Source organism: Typopeltis vanoorti, chromosome 12 (assembly GCF_054136105.1).
Source record: "Typopeltis vanoorti isolate ZY-2024b chromosome 12, IOZ_Tvanoo_1.0, whole genome shotgun sequence".
In the NCBI taxonomy this organism is placed as follows: domain Eukaryota; kingdom Metazoa; phylum Arthropoda; class Arachnida; order Uropygi; family Thelyphonidae; genus Typopeltis; species Typopeltis vanoorti.
In genome coordinates this window covers 17,588,036-17,602,294 of record NC_143560.1, presented here as the reverse complement: position 1 = coordinate 17,602,294, position 14,259 = coordinate 17,588,036, and the positions used below count along the sequence as shown (strand labels likewise).

General features: G+C 35.0%; 1 protein-coding gene across 1 annotated transcript in view; it reads left to right on the top strand.

The window, feature by feature from the left end:
• CPT2 (Carnitine palmitoyltransferase 2) overlaps positions 1-14,259 on the top strand; it is a 153,521-nt gene that overhangs the window by 131,025 nt on the left and 8,237 nt on the right. Inside the window, exon 11 of the mRNA XM_090401463.1 lies at positions 6,059-6,284. Within this exon, the coding sequence (XP_090257589.1) occupies positions 6,059-6,284 (226 nt within the window). The remainder of the gene's footprint in view (positions 1-6,058; positions 6,285-14,259) is intronic.

The window sequence follows — 14,259 nt, the reverse complement described above, 5'->3', positions numbered from 1 at the left end:
TGGCTCCCTGTGCTTCTATCTTGCTGATTGTTGACCTGGGATGGCACAATTTGTCAACGGTTTGCTGAACAGATAGGCCTGCAACATGGCATCCTATCACAGTGCCTCTTTCAGATTCTGTCAGTTCTGTTGTTACAGCCATTTCACCCGACATGGTTGCACTGACTTGTAATCATCATATTCTTCCAATTTATACTGGATACAAACACGTGACTTGCTACATGGCATGATGCACCTTGCCCATAGGGATGTTCATTGACTTTTTTCCAATTAGTGTATATATAATGTTAATATTATCCTATTAACATTACCATTATTATATATAATGTTAATGTTATCCTATTATTGTGATGATTATTTCAATATGTCTGTGCCATATATATAACAATCTGTAAAGTCATTCAGTAGCCAACTGATGCACCCACTGAATGTTACCAATGATTATAATTACACCCATTCAAGATGCCATTATCATCTTCATTTTCTTGATATGTATCCTCAAAGATTGCATAAGATATTATAATGATGTTATATGATTAGGTTTCCATTATTACTGATGCTCCAGTCAACAATTTTCTTTCAAATTATTCTGACACTTGAACAGAACGGGCGAGGAAAGATTAGCAAAGCAAGTGTTCTCTGCCAGGTTGGCAGCAAAACGACCCAGAGGAAGACCAAGGTATAGGTGGATTGATACGGTACAAAGTGCCTTAGACGATAGAAATATAAGATCTGATAATGTTGGAGTCTTGACAAGTAACAGACTGATTTGGAGGAAAATTGTAGATAGGAAGTTAGTAATGATGTAAATTTTTTCATGTAGTACTGTCATATCCTGTACACCCCTTGAGGGTACATGGCAGGAATTCGATGATGATGATGATGATGATTATTCTGCCACTTCTATTTGATATAATTATTCTAACATAATACATAATTATTCTAACACTCTATATTCTGTCAACATTCCAGTATTATCAGATCTTATGTTTCTGCCTTCTAAAGAACTTCTAACTGTATGCTCTAGACACTGGCCGGTATACTGCTAGTTTTTGTTTTGGCTAATTTCTCTCTTATTCCATATTTATCTGGCTGGCTCCCCACTATACACACTTTGTTTATTCTGTTGTCTCTTTCTATATTTGATTTGCTATATTCACTAAAAATTGTGTCTAAATAGCTAAACTTTATTGGCTTGTTCTATTGGTTCTCCATTGAGAATGAACTTGAAGTTTTCCAAGTTTTAATGCCTATTTTGATATTTTTGGTCTTTTTTATCGTTAATTTTCATGCAGATTTGTTTTAGCTGTTATTTAGTTTAGTTAGAGAATCGTAGAGACTTTCACTGGATTTGTTTAGGAGAGCAACATAACACAAAGAGTTAAATTTGATATCTCCTATTCTGATATTAATACCAATTTCTTTCATAATGTGATCCATATGGGTGATAAATAAGAGTGGAGATAGAGTGCACCCTTGTCTCACCCCTGGTTTTACATCAAAACACCTTTCTGTACTATTTTCTTCATTTTTAACTGCTGACCTACAACCTTATAAATTATAGACTATATGTTGCTCTATATAATGTTCCATAGAGTTCTTGAACAGCTTTTCTATTGGCACCTTGTCATATGCTTTTCCAGATCTACAAAACTTAAATGCAAATTCTTGATATCCTAAAGTTTCTCAGATATTTGCTGTAAAGTAAATATCTGATTTTGACAACCTCTATTTGGCCTGATTCCAGCTTTTCCTTCTCCAGATTTCTCTTAACTATTTTTCTTAGCCTTATCACATGCATGCTTGTTTGTAAATCTTGCTTGCTCTGTTATTTTCTCATCCTATTTCAGTTGTCTCTTTATATATGGGAACTGTGTTCTGCTCTGAGCATCTGGATTCAGCCTTTTGACTATTCTTTATGAATTATACAGTGTAGCCACTGCAAAAATATTTATACTTTATAATTGAGCATTTCTGATCAAATATCATCCATTCAGCTGCCTTTTCACATCGCAGGCTTTTGATAGTTTTTTTTTTCTTTTTTTTTTTCCACTTCAAGTATTAATATGTACTCCTGATTGCATACTTGAATATTTTCTAGTTGTTCAGTTTAAAAGCAAATAATCCTCGTAATCACTAGAGCTGATAAAGGCAGTGCCACTGTTATTTTAAACTGAACAACTTACCTAGAAAAAAGGAATCAATTAGTCTCAGACAACAGCACCTATCAACTTGTGAGCTATAATCCAACTAATTGGATTAAAAAGAAAACAGAAAAATTACTTAAATCAGTCACATTCTGGCCAACAGATACAGTTAAAAAACTACTTTTGCATTATGCTTGTTCCCAGAGAATTTATGGTTTATCTAAGATTCACAAGCAGAACGTACTGCTTTGGCTAATAGTCAAAGGTATTGACAGCCCAAATTATCATCTAGCCAAGAAACTAGCATCAACACTCAAGGAGTTGGTAAGTCATTTTCCCTCCCATATTAAAAACACACAATACTTTGTAAACAAAATTAAAGACATCACACTAGAATAAAGTGATTTATTAGTCAGTTTTGATGTCTCTGTCATTTATAGAAATGTCCCAATCAATGATGCAATTCATCTTTTACAGGACAAATTCCCACTTGATATCATAGCGCTCTTTACCCATGTACTATTATGTGCAGCAAAATACTTTTTTATCTACCAGAAGGCACAGCCATGGGTTCATCATCATCCACTCCCCCCCCCCAGTTGCTAACTTTTATATAGAAGCTTTTGAGCAACGTACTCTAGATTCCTTTACTTTAAAACCCAAAGTCTGACTTAGATATGTTGACGATGTTTTCAATATCTGGTCCCATGGCTGCCAGACATTAGACACGTTCTCAGCCGCCTAAACAAACAACACAAATGCATACAATTCAATTGAAATTGAAAGTCAGAACTTACTTCCCTTTCTAGATCTCAACATGATGAAATTCCATCATGTTGTACTATCATGTTTGTTAGTTATTTATGGTTTAAATCAATACAGAATACAATTTGGTTGGATAAGATCCAAATTACTAGCCTATCCTCATTCATTCAGTATCCAATAATACCTGATAATGAGACTAATCGCATGAAAGTGAGGAATGGACATTAGATCAGAAAACTAGTCAGTCCCACACAATTCCTTAATGGTTATGTGGAGTTCTCCTCCCAGTTATATAGCTTTGATCCCTAAGTAACCCCAAAATACTCTTGCACCTATAGTATTTCCTTTTTGAAAGCAGTGATGTTAATTATGTTAATCATTTTGCTGATTTTTTTTAGAAATATTTTTGCCATAAAAGTAGGACAAATTAACACAAGGAAACTTTAATTACTAAATATTTCAACCTGAAAATTACAGGTCATCATCAATCAATCCTAGTTGAATATACTGAAATGAACATACTGAATATTTTCAGTATATTCATTTCCATAGTAAACTTGAACCTCATGAAAATGTTAATTTTGCATAAAAATATAGTTCCAAGGTAGAATATAGCCAAATTAAAAACACACTAACTCCATACATTCAGTTAGTAGAGCACATTAATAAATGAGAAAGATCACTTCATAAAATGTTCCATAAAATAATATAGATAATTGTGAGAGAGAGAGAGAGAGACAGACAGAACAGAAAAAAAAAAAAAAAAACAGACCGAGAGGGGAGCCTATTACAATACCTCAATTTGTTTACCCATTTTTTTCTTTCAAAAAAATTAACTAGAATGCACTGTGAACTCACAGAACCTTAAAGATGACTCCTGGAAAATCCTAGTAAATGCAATGTCACAGCCAGCAGAACATGAAAAGAGATGTGACATTGAAGTTTTCCAATTTGTCAGAACTGTCTTGAAAAATGCTCTTGACTTCAGAATCAAAATCTGAGTTAGTGTTGATATCAGAAAGATAACATTTGGTTCTGTTCATATTAGTAAGTGATGTGAATAAATGGCAGTCTTTTGGGAAATGAATCTTATTGCTTGGTGTGACACCACCATCCTGCTTATTGGAGGGCCTAAGTGGCTTGATAAAGTTCCATATTTGGTCTCTAGAGCAGATTTCTGGACTATGTAAAAAATAAATAAAAAAATACAATATATATAATTAATAAAAATCCTTAGCCCACCCATGGTACAAATACATTGTAGGTTTATAGAAGTCTTTTGTTTGTGGGAGCCACATGAAAAAAAAATGTAAAGAGTTTCATGGATGTTTGAAATCAACTATAGAGTGTAATGATATACTCATTTGTATCTTTGGAAGTCAGCATGTATCCTAGGTCTTCTTTAATGCTAAGGCATTAATTTATTTGTGATTGGTATTCAAGGAAATTGGGATGTTGAGCAAGTAATTAAGCTTATGAATTGAGCTTGGAATCTTGATTTATAGGTGTTAATTTAAATATACACTCACTCCTGCAGAAGAAGCAATATTTTCTTATCATTCTTTAAGTTTTTTAATGTCTCTCTGTTTCATGAGATGCAAATGGCAGCCCATAACCTCAGCATTTGGCATATTTCATCTCATTGCTGCTTGTGAAAACACCTACATAGCACCATCAAAAGAATGATCATACCACTTGGCTGAAAAGGCACTGGCTTGAATCCTGTCTAAGATGTGAGGAACATTTATAAGGCCTTTTCTTTTGATTGAAGGTGACTTAGCTAATCTCATATGGAAGTTGAGCAGTAATCTAGTATCAACCAAAGATGTATAATAGCATCAACTCCTTTGTCCTATAAGTGATGCTTCATTTAATTAAACTTATAATCTTCTGAGTTGTACTACTACTAGAATTCCTGGAGAGAAATTACCTGTCAACCAAAATGTCAAAATCTTTATATTCGTTACCACTTTTTATAGCCTATCCATTCAACTTCGATCCATCTGATGCTTGCTTCTTACCAATCACATATACTTACGTTTGCCCAAATTAAATTTTAAACTTCACTTCCTTATCCACTTTTCTGAACAAGACTTCTCTATATAGCTTCACATCATCAACAAATAGAGAAATTTTACATTTAATATTTTAACCAAAATTATTTATGGATATATTAAATAAAGACCTGCACTCCACTCTTCACCAAGCTCTTAGAAGGTCCTTTTCTGAACATTATAATCAGTTCTTAAGAATTGATACGTGGTGGAATCATGAGAATTGAATTAGGAAATGCTATTATAACAAACTTATTCATTATAATAAACCTGAAAAGCCCTTAATGAAACCTTGGTGATACTCTAGCAAACTGTTCATTATGTAAAGTATTCCTAAGGGCCCTATGAATTTGCTGTGATCTTACCCATCTTACTGGATGGGTAATTATCAATACCCATGATTGGTTCATTTTAATCGCTAAATTGTTATATGGAATACTGTCAAAGATTGTGCTGAAATCCAAATAAATTACATCATTACCATGATCAGTGTCTCTTGTGACCTCTCTGTTAAAAAAAATAAATAAATAAAAAGTAAGCAATTTTATCATTCTATTTTCTTGTAACAAAACCATGCTAAGTCCTATCCAACAGATGATCCCTATCAAGAATATTCTGCAGAAAAAAAATCAAAAAAAAAATCAGCTAATGTCTTTTTATTCCCGTATAGAGAGTAGGTGAGGCTGTTTAGCCCTATCTAAATTTTTGGGGACTGAGTGGGCAGGTCAATCTCCACTGGAATATTCTGGATGTGATTCCTAATTAATTACTTTATCTAATAATACTGATTGGTTTGAAATTCTCCAAATACTTAAATATGGATATATTAAAAAAATTTATATGATAATTTTGATACAGGAATGAGTTCCTTTTTCTCAACATTATAAGAACTTTAAATCAGTCAATGCTATTTGTATTGTTATGGTAATAATAATTTGTAATGCCATGCACCAAGAACATTTCATTTTAAATTTTGATTAACTACATTTCATTAAAAAAAAAAAATTATAATTAACCTTTTGTTTCATTACAACTGTTTTATAGTATACAAGCCATTTTTTCTTTTTCTTTCTTTTTATTTTTTTTCAATAGATGGCATTCTATAAACAACAGGGCAAATTTGTAGCCACATATGAATCTTGTAGTACAGCTGCATTTAAACATGGTAGGACTGAAACAGTTAGACCAGCAACTATGGAAACAAAATTATGCACTGAAGGATTTTTAAGTAGTAAAAAAGCACCAGCAAATGAATTACGGAAAATGTTAGATGACTGTACCCGTGTTCATAACCATTTAACTAAAGAAGCTGCAATGGGTAATTTCTTTTTAGTTATATGCATGCAGTATATACAAGTTTTCTTATTTATTCAAACAATAAGTATAAATATGAAAATGTGATTTAAATCGATGTAGATTGTTTTTAGTAGATAGTAAGCATTACTGGTTATCATGTTTTAAACAAATATATATTACAGCACAGATCCTGTACATAACTTTAACGATTGTGAGTTTTGTATGTGTTGAATCAGTTATTGTTCATAACTAAATAAACAAAATTTTAACCTGACATTTCAGGTTTCTATAACTTGATAGTTAATTGACACCACTTATTTGAGTTTTGCAGCTTCAGTTACTTCACTTCACTTTCCCATTAACATGTTTGGTTCCAATATCTTGTCTCAAAGAAGTAACTTGGCTTCATGTAAACTTAATTAATGCTCTTATATTATAGTGCTTTATCCTATCTGTGTATGTTGCTATCTGTCACTTGTTTATGTTCTCAGGCCAGTTTGCCTCTTTTGTAGGGGAGGGGGGGGGAAACCCTTCCATACATGTATGAGACAGGCTAACCCATCTCTAGTTTAAAAGCACTTATAAAGGTTCTTTGCATCCTGGATGAGATTTGAACTTAAAAGTCTTTCCAACCAAAGTGCTTTGTTAATACTGACTAAGCTATGAAAATTCTCAATTTCTTTTTTATTTAAGTTTTAATGACAGTTCTACTCATGAAAAGTTGGAATTTGAATTCCTACTTTTATGGATAGAAAATTTACTTACCTCATTATTATTCTCATGATTGTTAGGAATGTGATGAAATCTAAAATAATTTAATCACTATTTCCTGTATTTTGCCATATTTAAATTGGCAACATCAGGGAACAGTATACAGACAGATAGTGAGCAAGATGGGCACTCACATATGGGGGTGGGGCCCCTAAAAGCTCCCTCAGAATGCTTGAATCAATATAGAGAAGAGCAATTAGACTTATTAACGACCCATCTCTTACCTACTTACTCTCCCCACTTTCTCACAGACATTTAGTTTGCACGATATGTGTATTCTACAAATATTGCCATGGGAAATGTTCATCTGAAATAGCATCAATAATTCCTCTAATTAGTAGTAAGCTTGTTGGAACGTGTGCTGCTCAACATCCCTTCACAGTGCACCTTGAAACCCACAGAACAAGTTTTTTTCCCTCCTCCATCCCTGCAGCTGCTGTATTGGAACAGTCTCCCCCCCCGTTGTGTTTTCCAAGGAGCCTTCTGTGGCCATAAGCATAAATGCAACTCATTTCCCCATTTTGAGGTTTGCATACATAACTCTATTCAAAACTGCCTTCCAATCAAGAAGTTTATCTTTATGTTTGGTGTTGAATGCTATCACTATACCTTCCTTTCTTTGATCATTATGGCCCAAATATAATATTCTATATATATTATTTTGTAAGACTATTCATGTCTTTGTTTCAGTTTGGAGTGCTAATATAAGGAGTACTAATGGAAAGAAAATCTCGATTTCCTTTCCATTACTCTCATTTTATTGATGGTGGCTATCTTCAATTCTTCTGACATTGGGTTTGCTCTCCTCTTTCTAGATGTTGAGCTTGCTTGAGTCTGTTCCAGTAGCTTACTTTTCACTGCTTGCCTGGTTCCCTGATGAAAACATTTGGGGACTTGTTTAACTGGGCAGTGTCTCAGCCAGCATGAAATCCTGTGGCTTGAGCCAATAGAGAGTACAATTTTTTTACTCTTTGGTCAGCTAAGTCTCAAATTACCAGCCCATTTTAATTTGTTCAGTACTCAGTGGATATCTACTTACAGGGAGCACCGCATGAAGGTGAGGAATGAGACATTACGTCAGAAGTCCAGTTGGGTTTCCGCATTCCTTAAAGGTAATGTGGAGTTCTTTATTTGGCTTTGATCCTTAAGTGATTCCACTCTCATAGTTCTCTTCTATAAAAAAGGGAATAAAATTGAATGTGAGAATTACAAAGGAATTTCTTTACTGAGTGTTCCAAATAACATTTATGCAAGCATACTTGAAAAGAGGTTGAGAAAATTTGTGGAAGAGAAACTGGGATAAGAACGAGTTGGATTCGGACCAAATAGAAGTGCTCAGGATCAGATTATGTTAGGTAGAACAATATTAGAGCGATGACAAGTAAGAGACTAATGTGGAGGAAAATTGTTGAAAGGAAATTATTAATAATATAAACTTATTCATGTAGTGCTATCATAGTAGCCTGAACACCCCATGTTGCTATCTGTCACTTGTTTATATTCTCAGGCCAGTTTGCCTCTCTAAAATGATGGCTACATCCAGCTACACATTTCTCCAGAAATGTGTAGCTGGATATAGCCATCATTTTAAAGTTGGCAAATCTGCTAAAAAGGAAATTATTTTTAAGTGCAGAACTCACTGCACTTAAAAAACTATGCCTAAATATGATCAAAAAATGTCGGTCTTACTCAGAGATTTATTGATATGCCTCCTAACAGACATTGACTCTACACAAACTCAGAAAAGGGTTTTCAAAAAATTATTAGAAAAAGTGGTTTCCTGGCCTCCTGAAACTATTTAAAAAGTTAAACCATATAATATAGGCCTCTACGGATTTACGAGTTATCAAAAATTCACGAGCAAAACATAGCCCTTAAGAATCATACTAGACGGTATTGGTTCCCTTACAAAATGACCAGACACTTATGACCAGAGAGCTATAGAGCACTCTCTCTCATTACTTATGTTTCCTCCCATGCAAAAACTCTGGCTTCAAATCTTGCTTGTTGGGTAATGATCCTCGGAAATACTGATATCATGGTCAGTTTTGATATAGCCTCTCTAGCCACTAATGTGCCCCTAAAAGAAACTTCAGAACTCATTGAAACTCTATACTCCCTATACATATAGGAGGGGGAATGACCTACCAACTCCTTGAGTGTTGACGCTAGTTTTTTGGCTAGGTGATAATTGTGGCTGTCTATACCTTTGACTATCTGCCAGAGTGGTGTGTTTTGTTTGTGAATCTTTGGTAGACTATAAATTTCCAGGGGAACCAGCGTAGCACAGAAGTAATTTTTTAATGGTATCTTTGGGCCATGTGGTGACTGATTTAAGTAGCTTCTTCATTTTCTTTTTTATTCGATTGGTAGGGTCATAGTTAACAAGTTGATAGGTGCTGTTGTCCGAGACTATTATCACAACATGGCCTGAAGATATCATTAAAAAATTACTTCAGCACTATGCTCATTTCTTGAGAATTTACAATCTACCAAAGATTCACAAACAAAACACACCATTCTGGTAGATAAGGTATAGACAGCCCCCAATTATCACCTAGCCAAGAAACTAGCATCAACACTCAAGGAGTTGGTAGATCATTCCCCCTCCTATATTAAAAGCACACAACACTTTGTAAACAAAATCAAAGACATCACACTGGAAAAAATATGATTTATTAGTCATTTTGGATGTCTCTGCCCTCTTCACAAATGTCCCAATCAATAACACAATCTTTCTATTACAGGACAGATTCCCTCCTGATATCACAGAGCTCTTTGCACATGTACTATGTTCTGGCTATTTTGTATGGCAAAACACTTTCTACCTACAAAAAGAAGGCACAGCCATGGGCTCACCATTATTCCCCCCCCCCCCCCATTGCTAACTTTTACATGGAACATTTTGAGCAATATGCTCTAGATTCCTCTCCTTTAAAACCCAAAGTCATCATCATCATCATCATCAAATTCCTGCCATGTACCCTCAAGGGGTGTACAGGATATGACAGTACTACATGAAAAATTTACATCATTACTAACTTCCTATCTACAATTTTCCTCCAAATCAGTCTGTTGCTTGTCAAGACTCCAACATTATCAGATCTTATATTTCTATCGTCTAAGGCACTTTGTACCGTATCAACCACCTATATCTTGGCCTTCCTCTGGGTCGTTTTCCTGCCAACCTGGCAGAGAACACTTGTTTTGTTAATCTTTCCTCTCCCATTCTATTTAAGTGACCATACCACCTGAGATTAGCTCTGCTAACACATTCCTGGATGCTGACAATGTCAAGTTCTTTCCTAATATCCTCATTTTTAATATGATATTGTCATTGATGACATCTGTTCACACCTCTAATCTTTCTCATGACTCTCATATCTGCGGTCTCTAGTCTTTGGTGAAGTGTTTTACTTCTGACCCAGCTCTCAGATCCATAAGTTAAAACTGGTTTGAACACTGTCTTGTATACAGCTAATTTAGTGTTCCGACTAATTTCTCTCTTATTCCATATGAATTTATTCAATTGACTTCCCACCATACCAGCTTTGCTGATTCTGTTGTCTATTTCTATATTTAATTTACCATCTTCAGTAAAAATCGTACCTAAGTAGCTGAAATGGTTTACTTGTTCCACAGGTTCTCCATTCACAACACAGTTGACATTTTCAATGATTCTGCCTATTTTCATTGTCTTTGTCTTTTTATTGCTGACCTTCATACCATATCTATTACAACAGTTATTCAATTTAGTCAGAGAATCGTGCAGGCTTGTAGTGGATTTATTTAGAAGTATAACATCATCCGCATAAAGCAAAGAGCTGACATTAACATCTCCAATTCTGATATCAGGTTTAATACCACTTTCTTTCATAATGTGATCCATATAGATAATGAATAACAGAGGGGATAATGTACATCCTTGTCTCACACCAGATTTAACATTAAACCATCTTCCTGTACTTCCTTCAATTCTAACTGCTGACTCACAACTCAAATAAAGACTAAGTATTGCTTGATATAATGCCCCATTGACACCATATAACTGCAACGTATTGAATAGCTTCTCTCTTGGCACCTTGTCATATGCCTTTTCCAAATGTTGACGATGTTTTTGATATCTGGCCCCATGGCTGCCAGACATTAGACACTTTCCTCAGCCACCCAAACAAACAACACAAACACATACAATAAAACTGTGACCATTCCATACATTAAAGGGATATCAGACAAAATAAACAGAATACTACAAAAATACAACCTTAAAGCCACCTTTAAACCTTCTGCAAAATTAAAGAACTTACTCAACTCATCCAAGGATCCACTCCCTCCGCTGGCCCATCTTGGAGTATACTGTATTCATTGCACCTGTAATTTGCCCTATACAGGGAAAACAGGATGCACAATTCCTATCAGAAAAATGGAACATAAACGACACATTAAATATAACAACTATAGTCAAGCTGGTGTTTCTGATCATGCCCCGAACACTTTGCATAGAATTGACTGGAAAAGCACCTGTTGTTTACATCACACCAAAACATGGTATGAACATAAATTTAAGGAGGTCTCTGAGATAAGAATATCACAGGCCTTAAAATCCCAAGAATATGGAAAGCACATATTCTACCCACTTAACCTTTCTCCCTAAGAGTTAGTTATAAATAGGACCATAGGTAATCCAGGATCCTAAAGTCCATAATTTGTGTAAAATGAATGCTGATCACCATGTAATACTAAAGGAAAGGAAACATCCTTCATCTACATTACAGTTGTTCTGAGATAGCAGACTGTCATGGATTCAGACAATCAGATCTAATGGAAGAAAACCTCTCTCCTGTCCAGAAACAAACTCAGGAGAATACTATGTTTGTCTCATGATATCAGTTTCTGAATGGGAAGAATATCAGCAATGCATCGGAAGCTTCGAAAAGATGAAATCAGAGAGGCTGTTACTGGAATTTGCCACTACACTATATTCCCTAAATTGAAACAAATTTGGCTGCATCACACTGCCAAAAATCTGGAAGACCGTCATTTTGAGACCTTCAGCAAGTACAAATCACCATACCCACAGAGGGCTGTGATTTGCTCTGTTATGTCTGTGTTTGCTTGCCTGTTAGTGTGTCTGTGTGCACATACTCAGTATATCTCTTTGTGCCCAAGAAGATGCCTTGGTGACCAAGGCAAAATAGTGATCATACTGTACTGACCTGGAAAGTAGTTAAATATATGGATGTTCCAATTAGGACAGGTCAACTACTGAGCCGGAAAGTATAACAAACTCAGGAGAATACTATGTTTGTATCATGGCATCAATTTCTGAATAGGAAGGATATCAGCAGTGCATAGGAAGCTTTGAAAAGATACTAAATAATGCAGTATGTGAATAGGTTCCTACACTTTGAAGAATGAATAGAGTGGGAGGTGAAATGAATATGCCACTTCATTAAGCAATGGATCCATAAAAAGAGAATAGTGGAAAAATATCATGAGAAATAAGGGTAAGGGGAGTTATGAAATATATAATGCACAGGCCAGAAAAGTTACAAGTATCATACAGAAAGCTTTCAGAATATGGAAAGAAATTTGCTGCATGTACTAAAAGTGACCAAGAAGAATTTTATCATTATCTGCAGCTAAAAGAAAGAATGAATGTGGTAGAATTACTTTACTAAATGCAGATGGTGCCCCTGTGTCAGAAGCAGATGAAGCTTGAATAATGAGTGAAGTTTTGAAAATCTTACAGTGGCAGCTAATTCATACTTCAAAATCTCTATAATCATTTCCTTAAACACAAATCTTTATACCATTCTTCACTGTTACTAGGGGTGTCTGCTCTGGAAGCATAGTCCTGTAATCTTTCTCATTAAAAAAAAAATCTCAATTCAGTTTTCTTTACCTTTTGCTAATTCTCTGATCACTAGATAAGTCAGTCCTCTTCTTAGGACTATATTTAACTCTACCTTTTCTTGGCATCACCAGTTTGTTTTTTAATGGCTTCTTTGGGGAGGGGGTGCACGCACGCACACACACACACACGCGCGCGCGCGCACACACACACACACAAAACTTGGTGTCCTTTTTCTTCTCATGACATTATATTTCACCTACCCAGCTACTAACCCTATACAGATCCCAAAGTCATCCATCCTTAAGATTCTCTTCTCATGTTTGGGATGATGCATTCCAAACTTTCCTCATAATTCTTGATGCTGTCGAGAAGAAGGCATTCAGTGATCCTTCTCTCACAGATTCATTTCAGCCTTCATCTTACAGATGATATGTATCTGACATATCTTTTCTACGAAAATTTCTGTAAGCACTGTTCTACTAAACTAACACATCATTCCACTACTTTCAATTACCTATCATAACACAAGCATCAGCAGCTGCCAATTGTTTTACACCTGAACAATTCAAAACTTGTTGAACCTACTTTTCTTCTTTTTCTTTCATTCCATCTGCCTCTGTTCTCTGGAACAGTCCTTCTCACAAAGTGTGCCCCAATGACTACGGCCTCCAGCTAGGCAAGAAATTCTTCTCTGCTGATAAATGACACTAAAATTGCTACAAGTCCTGCAACCTCTTGTATATAGATAGCATTAATGTGAAAAAAATGAAATAAAAATAAATAGAAGATATTCGTTGTTCCCTTACTTTTGAGATGTTCAGATTTCCTTTTATAACTTGTTTGATCCATTTCTGTTCCACCTGTGACTAAATCCTTTTTTTTTTTTTTTGTGAATTATATCTATGAAAAATGTAAACCTGTTGTGAAAATTTTGAAGTACTGTAGGTAGGCTATTAGGTAATCTGGTTTCTCTACTTTAGAGACCAACCTAATACTTGTTACTGAAGCCACTTCAGGCCTCCATTAATCAAGGTAGTAGTCTCACACTGTGTGGCAAAAAATCATCTGTGACCTAAAGACATTCACAAACATCCATGTCCATTGCAGAATTCATACTCACATCCTGCTGATTGGAGAGTGGTGATGCTATCTCTGCTCAACCAACCAGGCCAGTAGTATAATAAAGTTGAGTCACAGGTTCTGAAGTTTATCTACTCTATGGGGAGTGCAACATTGGACCTCTCGAAGAAATACCTATCTCTCCAGATATTTCTTTGAGCAGATGTTAAGATTCTAATGTGATGTATAGAATTAAATTAAATCTATCAATTTATATAAGACTTGCAGTATACAAGACTTGTAGATTTCA